This window comes from Capricornis sumatraensis, chromosome 8 (genome assembly GCF_032405125.1).
Source record: "Capricornis sumatraensis isolate serow.1 chromosome 8, serow.2, whole genome shotgun sequence".
NCBI lineage: Eukaryota > Metazoa > Chordata > Mammalia > Artiodactyla > Bovidae > Capricornis > Capricornis sumatraensis.
Window position 1 is genome coordinate 75,379,622 of NC_091076.1, and position 9,560 is coordinate 75,389,181.

At 53.9% G+C, this 9,560-nt stretch overlaps 1 protein-coding gene across 1 annotated transcript; it reads right to left on the minus strand.

Moving 5' to 3' along the window:
* GGT6 (gamma-glutamyltransferase 6) lies at positions 1 to 2,446 on the minus strand. The gene is made up of 4 exons (XM_068978994.1): positions 2,313 to 2,446; positions 1,531 to 1,733; positions 1,328 to 1,441; positions 1 to 1,022 (listed from the first exon to the last, which is right to left on the minus strand). Exons 1-4 carry the CDS (start codon positions 2,444 to 2,446, stop codon positions 1 to 3), a joined length of 1,473 nt encoding a protein of 490 aa, XP_068835095.1.
* Positions 2,447 to 9,560: the final 7,114 nt, after the last annotated feature.

A 9,560-nucleotide genomic window follows, 5' to 3' on the forward strand; every position in this document is an offset into this window, starting at 1 on the left:
TTAAAACCCCTGGAAGGGGCAGCAGCCACTGGGGACACTGGAGACATGGGCGTGCTCTGTGTGGGCTGCCACCTGGAGCAGGGTCCCCTGGCCACAAGCTCTGGGGCTCTCTGTTGGTCCTTGCTGGTCTGGGGTTTGGGGCCTGGCCAGGTGGCTGAGCAGAGCGTGAGTCATGACTGTGGCAGCTGCAGGGGTCCCTGAAGCCACCAGCCCCAACACATCGACCTCTGTGTCATCTGAGATGCCACGAAAGATGAGGGGACAGGCCCAGGTGCCAGCTGCAGACTCAGCCACCAGGTTGCTGAGTAGAACCCCGGTGCTTGGGGACAGGTGTCCAGAGCCAAAGGAGCTGTTGAGCGAGGAGGTGAGAAGGAGGACGGAGCCGCCGCTGTCCACGGTGGCCAGGACACTGCTCCTGGGGGCTGCAGCAGCTTGCAGGAGTGCTGGGCAGGGTGCAGGGCTGGGCCCTGCGGACTGTAGAGATGCTTCCAGCAGCTCCAGCAGTTCTGGGCCAGCTGAGGGGCTGGGGGTGGTGAACAGGATGCCCTGGGGCACAGGTAGCTGCAGGGCTGGCTCCAAGGTGGGCCTGGGCCCGACTGAGGGGCCCTCCAACCCCAGGTCTTCGGCCAGCAGACTCAGCAGGGCATCCCCGGAGAGGTCTGGGGTGGGGGCCAGTGAGGCCTTGTGGAGCACAGCTGCCAGCTTGGTGTTGGTGACTCGGGTCCCGGGGCCCAGGGGTGTCCCGTTAGCATGGCAAAGTAGTGGACAGAGGCCCTTGGTGTCCTGGGCTGCCAGGGCGCTGGCCAGGGATGTGTCCACCAGAAAGCCCTTTTGAGCCAGTGAGATGGGGCCCACCAGCAGGTGTGGCCAGGGCAGGCGGCCGAAGTGAGAGTGCAGCGTGTGCAGGGCGGGTAGAGCCGAGGGCAGCCCCAGGCCGGGGGCCAGGGTCTGGGCTGGGCCCGATGTCAAGGCAGTGGAGTTACCCGAGGAGCTATTGTGCAAGAGGCCCCAGTACATGGCACCTGGGAGGAGACAAAGGGGTCACACAGGGGTCAGGGGCACTCGGTAGTCCCAGGTGAAGGGTCAATGACTTAGTCTGGGGTTAGTGGTTACTGACCAGGCCTGGAGACGGGGATCAATAACCAGGCCTGGGGTCAAGATCACACTGATCTGGGATCAAAGGTCATAGCCTAGGGGTGGGGCTATGCCCAAGTCCTAGGTCCTGCTCACCAGCCAGCCCTGAGGTCAGGGCTGCTGACTGCCCGAGTTCCAGGTCACTGCTGAGGCCCAGGGTTGGGGTCGCTGTCTGGGGTTGTGGGTTACTGACCTAGCCCTGTGGCGTGAGGATGGACCACTGCCAGACACAGGGCTGCTCCAACTCCAGCATCCACGATGTTGCCCCCGGCAACAAACAGCTCTCGACCCAGGCGGGAGCACTCAGCTGCAGTGAGAGAGGGGACTGTCTTGAGGTGGGGAGCTGGGACCAGTAACCCCGCCCCCTTCTTCCCCTGAGCTACTCCTAGCACTGACCTGCTGGGCTGATGATGGCGCCGTGGTGGTACATGCCAGGCCTGTGGGAGTGCCTGCTGGCTGGAGTGGCCCCAGAGCCCAAGGCTCCCGGAGAGGCACCACTGCTGCAGAGCTGCCTCACGGCCAGGGAGAAGCCAACGGCCAGCAACAGCAGGGCAGCCACCAGTTGGGCCCAGGCCCCGGGCAGATGGCCAGCCTTGTTCCTGCAGAGAGCGATGTCCTAAGCCAGGGCCAGGCAGGAGGACATCCACGAACCCCTGGAGAACCCAGGGACTAATTCCCAAAAGGTTTGGTCATGCTTGCAGGAGGAGGAGAAGTTTGCCAAGGAGAAAGGGTCTCCTGGCAGAAGACACAGTCTTGTGAATGGAGACATGGAGATGGGAAGGAGCTTGGGGAGGGTCTCTGGAGAAGAGGGGGCTGCACAGGTAGGGTCCAGCCAGTCCGGAGGGATGCCTGAGCGGGGCTTGGCAGGCTCCAGGAGCCGGGCCCGGCCAGGTGTAGGCAGAACCAACCTGCCCAGCAGGTGCCTCCTGCACCAGGGGGTGGGGGCTGGGAGCCTTTGGCAGAGTAGCTGGCGGGGCTGACTTAGTACAAATGTCCCTTCGGTCGCACAGACCTTGGATTGCCTGGCACTGGCCAGGCCTGGGGCTGAAGCTGGGGGGGGTGGTCCCTGCCTTCAACCAGAAGGTTCCTGGGGCTGGCCCTCCTTAGAGGCTCTGGAGGGAGGGACTTGCCAGCCTCAGGCCTGAGTCACTGGGTGCCCAGACCCCTCCCTGACTCACCCAGAGGAGCCGTGGGGCCTGGAGGCATCTGGAATGAGCTGCTCCGAAATCTCCTCCTCTTCCTCCTCGGACTCCAAGCTCGGCTCCCAGACCTGCAGCTTCTGGTAGAGCACAGGCCCTGCTTCGGGTTCCATGGTTCCACGGTGCCTGCCCTCCTGCCTGCCAGTCTTCCAGGCTGAGTCTCAGGAGGCTCTGTCCGGGCTGGTGGGTGGGAGGTGGAGGAGCCCTGGGGAAGGGTGGTGTGGAATCTAGAACAGGTCTGGGCAGGGCACGGGGCCAGGGAGGCTGTGCGTGAACCCGCCCCATTAAGGCACAGGGCCTGAGGGGCTCTCGTGGCAGGGGACCTGGTTTAGGGGATGCAGCGGAGGAGGTGCCTGGTCCTGGGGCCACAGGCCCTGAGACCCAGGACATCTGTGGGCCCCTCCCTTTAGGAGGAAAGAAAGTGAAAGTCACTCAGTCATGTCCGACTCTGTGACCTCATGGACTATACAGTCCATGGAATTCTCCAGGCCAGAGAATACCGGACTGGGTAGCTGTTCCCTTCTCCAGGGGATCTTCTTGACCCAGGGATTGACCCCAGGCTTCCTGCATTGCAGGTAGATTCTTTACCAGCTGAGCCACCGGGGAAACCCCCCTTTAGGGGGTACAGCCTCTAAATCTCTCCTGTTCAGGCTCTAATCTAGGGACAGGGGAGAAAGAGGACGGCAGTACATTGACTTGGATCAGGGCTCAGCATGTGACTAGGTTCCAGTATGGGGGGGTGTCTGGTCTCTGTCTGGGGTCAAGGCTCAGCCTGAGGCCACTCCAGGGATCTGGGCTTCCGTATTTGGGGAAGCAACTTGGGTGGTGAAGGTATCAATACCTCTCTGGGCCTGTCATGAACATCTTGTCCAGCAGATGGCGCCATAGACCTCTTGGGGAGCCCCTGTCTGGAAACCAGGTGTCCCAGACTCCTTCACTCTGGGGTTCACGTTAAGGAGCTGTTTTCTGGCAAATCTGTAACTCCAGAGAGTGCTACAGTCTCATTCCTTTCCCAGTCATCTCTCTCCTAACCACGCTCTACTACGAGGGCCTCAAACCCCAAACCATCTGCCATACATTCTCAGCAGACTACCTGTCCTTCTTCACATAACAAATCAAAGCTGACACACAAAGACAGCCCCCACCCCCCATATCAACCCCCAACTACAAACCCACCTTCACATGGCTCCAGTCGAAAAGCCGATGTCTGCCTCTGGTTCTGGCCCCGAGCCCTCCCACTTGCTGCCTCTTGCTTCCCCCGAGAGCTCACTCTCTCACTGACCCCTTCTCTCCTGTAGTTTCACATCTTCTCTACGGGTTCCTTCTCAGCATTTAAACAGGGTCCAGTCTCCAGAAATTCCCTTTGCTAGATATGTGCCCAACAGTCACGTACTAGAATGTTCATAAGTGCACGAATTGGAACAGTCCCATATTTGAAAGCTCACACATCCATTATCAGGAGAGTGAGTGGTGTGGTCACATGGGGAGTACTCTGCAGTGGTGAGATCTAGTTCAGGGATTTCTGCAACTGGAAAAATGTCCAGTGATTAAAAGAAATATATATACCAATGTGCAATCCCTTCCCGTCCCCAGTCAGCATCCCTGGAAGTGAGCTCGTCATCAGGATAGTTTTTCAGGCTCCCCAGGTGGGCTTTCCTGGTGGTCCAGTGGTTGCATGTCCACCTTGCAATGATGGGGACTGCGGTTCCCTTCCTGTTTTGGGAAGATCCCACATGCCGTGGAGCAACTAGGCCTGAGTGTCAAAACCACTGAAGCCTGCATGCTCTCCGGCCCGCGAGCCGCTACTACTGAAGCCCTGAAGCCTGTGCGCCTAGAGCTCTTGCGACAAAAGCCGCCTCAACGAGAAGCCTGAGCACTGCAACCAGAGTGCAGCCCCAGCTGGCCGGAGCTAGGGAAAGCCTGCACGCGGCAACAAAAACCCAGTGCAGACGGAACCTGGCTAAATGAACAAGAATTTTAAGAGATTCTTCAAAAAAAAGCTCCCTAGTAGAGTCTAATGGGTGGTCAGATTTGAGAACTGCTTCCTCTACTGATAGGTGCATTTATCAGGCACTCACTGGGTGCCTCTTCCGCTGAGGGCGGGCAGTGAGGAGCCTGCAAACAGCCAAAGGTGGGTTGTCCTCCAGCACTCCTGGCTGCTCCTACAAAAGGGGCAAGGAAGGATATGGGCCCAACAGCCAGCTTTTTTCCAGTCCCCTCTAGCTGACTTTCCTGCTTACCATCTCTGGCTCAGATCTGCTGTGAGTGTGCATACTCACCCATCCATGACCTTATAATTGGACCCTGGGACATACTGAGATTCGACTCTAATTATGAACTTGGAGGCAATGAAGTATGGTAGGGGGGAAAGAATTGGCTTTTCCTTGCAAAATGACTGTGATATAATCAGAGTATTGGTATTTAAAAAATTAAAAAAATCAGCCCAAGTGATTCTAGCTGCAGATAGCACCAGAAAGGGCTTTTGAGCAAGTCGGGAACAGCCTCAATAGACAGTGTGCATGTGCCCCGTCACATCCCCCTCTGTGACCCGTGGACTGCAGCCCCCGGCTCCTCTGTCCATGGGATCCTCCGGGCAAGAATACTGGAGTGGGTTGTCATTTCCTACTCCAGGGGATCTTCCCGACCCAGGGATCAAACCTGCGTGTCCTGCGTCTCCTGCATCGTCAGATGGATTCTTTACCACTGGGCCCCCCAGAGGAGGCAATATTAGAATGGGTGAGCCTAGCCCACTTGTGTGCCCCTTTCCATAGAGGAAAAGTTCGTCTTAGAGCCAGAAATCGAATTGGGGAACTTCAGCTCCAGTAAGAAGTCATTACGTGGTCAGTGTCTTTTCTGAATATTTCTAATCAGAAGGCCTGAGTCAGGAAGCACCTCTGTTGTCCCCTTCCTGGCAGCATCTAGTTCTGTAATTAACTAGATTAAACTGCTTTAATCTCTGTAAAGTGTTCCAGTTGCCTGTGGGTGCCAGTCTTCTGCTGCTGAGAGCCTCATTCATCTTTGATGTTACTTCCGGTAGTGGGTCTGTCAAGTGTTAGACTGCCTTCTCTCTCTACTGCTTCTTCCTAACGGCACCCAGATTTTTTCTACTGGAGAATTATTCCTCCTCACCCCCATGATGTGTGGATGTGTGTGATCGAGGAAAAAACCCAGGACCACTAGATGGTAGTAGCACACAACGAGCTGTATGAGAGTGACTCCAGGACGGGCTTGCAGTCAGGGCAGGCTCCCCACAGTGGGAGCCCTCCTGGGGCCGCCCCCTGGAAAGGAAGAGGGCAAGGGGCTTCCCCAGGGAGAAGGGACTATGAGAGGGTGTTTACATGTCTAGATGAGTCCCTGGATCAGAGAATTCCGGAGAGCAGCAGTGGCGTTGGGGCCTTTTACAGCTCTGGGGTTTGTCTTACCTATGGCCGGTAGATGTTGGGTGCAGTTTTACAGGGTGTGTAAATCAGGCAGGTGCTAAGGGGCTTGAAAATATGATTAGGGTTATATCTAAAGCACCTGAGTGTGTATAAATTTGAGTCTGGCTCCAGGCTGGATGGGAGTGGTAGCTTTCGAGCTAACAGATCCCAGCCTGCTGTGAAGTCAACACCATAGAGGCCAAAACACAACACAAGGGCATCTATAGCATAAAGAATCTACCGCAAAGCAGGAGACTCCCTGCAGTGCTGGAGACCTGGGTCCAATCCCTGGGTTGGGAAGATCCCCTGGAGAAGGAAATGGCAATCCCCTCCAGTGTTCTCGCCTGGAGAATCCCATGGGCAGAGGAACCTGGCGGGCTACAGTCCACGGGGCCTCAAGAGTCGGTCACAACTTAGTGGCCAAACCGCCGTAGCCCTTTTATATGACAGCCTAATAATATCAAGTGACTGCCTCCCCCGTCTCTCTCTCACTCTAGGAGGGGAGCAAGCAGATCTTTCCTCAACCCACCCTGCTGGTAATATAGTCAAGGCTATATTTTCTGGGGTTAACAGTTGAGAGAGACGCACACAGAGAGAAACTAAAACCCTGTACTAGCTGAAACTGCCTGGAGCCAAGTGTGGGAGTGCTGCGGGGAGCCCTCTCTTCTTTCTCTTGGTGCAGCAGCTTCTGTTTTCCCTCTCATTGTAAACTGGCTGTTTCCCATCCATGTGAGAGACAGCAGCTGTCACTCACCCTCCAAAGCCTACATTGTCTCTATTCGAGAGAGCAGCCCGATGGAACTGAAATCTCCCAGTGCCAAGTGCAAATTCCTCAGGGGAGCAGGGCTCACTCCTGACCCACCCAAATGGGCTGGGTGGTGTAAATACGGTGGTTCCAGATGAACCATATAATCAAAGCCATGGTTTTTCCAGCAGCCATGTATGGATTGTTAGAGTTGGACCATAAAGAAGGCTGAGCGCCAAAGAGTTGATGCTTTCGAATTGTGGTGCTAGAGGAGACTCTTGAGAGTCCCTCGGACAGCAAGGAGATCAAACCAGTCAATTCTAAAGGAAATTAACCCAGAATATTCCTTGGAAGGGCTGATGCTGAAGCTCCAATACTTTGGCCACCTGATGAAAAGAGTTGACTTGTTGGAAAAGACCCTGACGCTGGGAAAGTTTGGGGGCAGGAGAAGGGGGCGACAAAGGATGAGATGGTTGGATGGTAGTATCATTGACTCAATGGACATGAGTTTGAGCAAGGTCTTGGAGATAGTGAAGGACAGGAAAGCCTGGTATTCATGGGGTCGCAAAGAGTCACACACGACTTAGCGACGAACAATGACAACACCACCCAGTAGCTAAACCTTTGAGATTTCCCCAGAAGGTTCTGAGAAACATAAGGAAATTTTCAGACAGAGTGATTTACCTCTGCCAAGGACTTAGCTCTCAGAGACCTAGCATGTTTCACCCTATGCTGCTCATAAAATAATAGACCGCAAGGCCTCAAATACAGAGGATTTTACTATGGTATCGGTAGACTGAAAGAGGACAGGGTGCGTGCCCTGCTTGAGAAACAAATGCTCCTTGATTTGGCTTGTAACTGATGGGCTAACCTCTCTGTTGATGTAATGCCATCCTTTCCTTAATTTTAATTCTCTCAATAAATTGGAGAGACACTTAACTCCCTCCATTAATGAGGCTTCGTACCTAACTGAGATGGTCCACTTCAGTGCCAATCATGATTTAAGGAATGCAATGAGAAATAAATAGTTCATAAAGACATTGGCTGCTTCTGGGATTTTCAGAACATGCGGAGGCCACAGTTCAACGAGGCTCAAACGAGGCCAGTATCTGGTGCTCCGTGATAATTACGTAATGATGTAATTTATGTGTAAAGGTAAACACAACCGTAGGCATGGATGGGAGTTCATTATTTGGGTCTAGCACTCTGTCCCTTCCTTCCTGGGCTTCAGCTTTCCTGGATGCACAATGACTGAGTTGGACTAGACACTTTTCAAAGTCTGCATTCGCGGCTGCAGGGTTTATGACTTCCAGGACATGCTGATTTTTCAAGGACATGGGCCAAGATGAGAGAGATTAACATGGCATCTTACGATGTTGACTGTAGGCTTCCTTATTTCTGTCCCACCTCTCAGCTTCTTGGTCCTTGAGGCAGAATATATACCAGCAGAGAACAGTGGTTAACAGTGATTTTAAAACTTTTTTTTTTTTCTTTAAAGTTGCACCATTCAGCTTATGGGATCTTAGTTCCCTGATCAGGAATCGAACCCATGCCCCCTGCAGGGGAAGCAAGCAGTCCCAACCACTGGATCACCAGGGAAATCCCAATTTTCTTTTCTCAGCACATTCTGAGATAAGCATCTTTGAAAACTCAGCATCTACACTTCTTGACTTCTTTCTCCAATATCCTGTTGAAATTACCTTTGGCAAAGTGTTATTGGTGGTTGCCTAATTGCCAAATCTGGATGACGCTTTTCCTTTCTTAGCTGACCCTGGAGTGTTTGACCCACTGACCACCTTGAAACATTCTATTTCTCCCACTTTAGCATCCGTGATGCTATGCTTTCCTGGCTTCCTTCAGCCCCTCAGATGTTCTATAAGAGGTCTCCTTGTTGGCCTGGTTCTTCACTGAACTGGGAAGTGCAGGGGTTTGCTGGGGCTCCGGCCCGGACCACTTCTTTGAGCTCTTCCAGCTCTGATGCCTTCCTTGGTATCCACCACCACCACCTTTCTCCAGGTGTCTCCCAGCTTCCGGCCACAGCTGGACTTTTCTCTCGACCACAAGTTCCTCATTCTCAACGTGTGAACTCATCACCTTCCCTCTCCCACCCCCACCCTCCTCCTCCCACATTCCCTCTCAGCAGAAGGTGCCAGGATTCACCCTGCTACTCACGCCAGAAACCAGAGAGCCATCCTCGGCTCCTTCCCCCCGCCCCCTACCCCGTTCCGTATATCCAAAGCAGCCATCAAGCCCCAGAGCTCCCAGACTGCCTGGACTCCGTCCCTTCTCTGCCTACTTCTCCCGGGACAGGCTCTGTATGAAGCCCCTGCCCAAGGATTATCTCACCCAATCTCCCATGGGCCCTGGGAGGCAGGTATACTTGGAGACCTTGAGCTGACATCTGTGTGGCTCCGGAACACAAACCCTTAGCCACTGATTTGAATCTGTGGTAAGAACGTAATTTTTTTTCTTTTACTGTTACGTGAGCATTAACAATACTACAGATGATTACTAACTAGTCAGAAAACCAACAGCAAACTCACACTCTATTCACATTCATCAGAGAAAATAAAAGCCAGAAACACTTTTCATGTGGCGGTGCTGGGACAGACTGGGACCTGGGATCCTTTGCTTCAGTGCTTGCACCTGGACACGCCTCTTCTGGAGCAACAAGATACAAAGAAACTATATGGGACTAAAAATAACAGTGTGCATGTGCAGCTGGGACAAATTCTGGACAAAAGATAAAAAGAGACCAGAAAAAGGAAACCCAAACCCAACTGCCACTTTTAAAGAGCCTGGAGCAAAAGCAGGATACTGAACATTTCCACTGCACACATCACCTCCTAAGGGGTTGGCAAAACGCCTGAGCAACCCCTCCAGCCCACCCTGGGCACACCCCTACCCTCACCCCACATGAGGAACAGTTTGCTGTCCCCTCCACCTTTGGAAGCGAGCTTGTTTGTCTTCGCTCCCCCTGCTGCAGCAGAGACCCCAATAAGGCCTTGCCTGAATTTCTTGTTTGGCCTCTGGGGTCAATTTCTATTGATTGCTGTGTATGCG

What these genes read in the sequence shown, in the direction of transcription:
- GGT6 (XM_068978994.1), bottom strand. Translation starts at nt 2,446, where the DNA reads ATGGAACCCGAAGCAGGGCCTGTGCTCTACCAGAAGCTGCAGGTCTGG. An exon ending in AGGCCCCACGGCTCCTCTGG is followed by an intron (nt 1,734 to 2,312) that starts GTGAGTCAGGGA and finishes CGCTCTCTGCAG; the next exon opens with GAACAAGGCTGGCCATCTGC. An exon ending in CGCCATCATCAGCCCAGCAG is followed by an intron (nt 1,442 to 1,530) that starts GTCAGTGCTAGG and finishes CTCTCACTGCAG; the next exon opens with CTGAGTGCTCCCGCCTGGGT.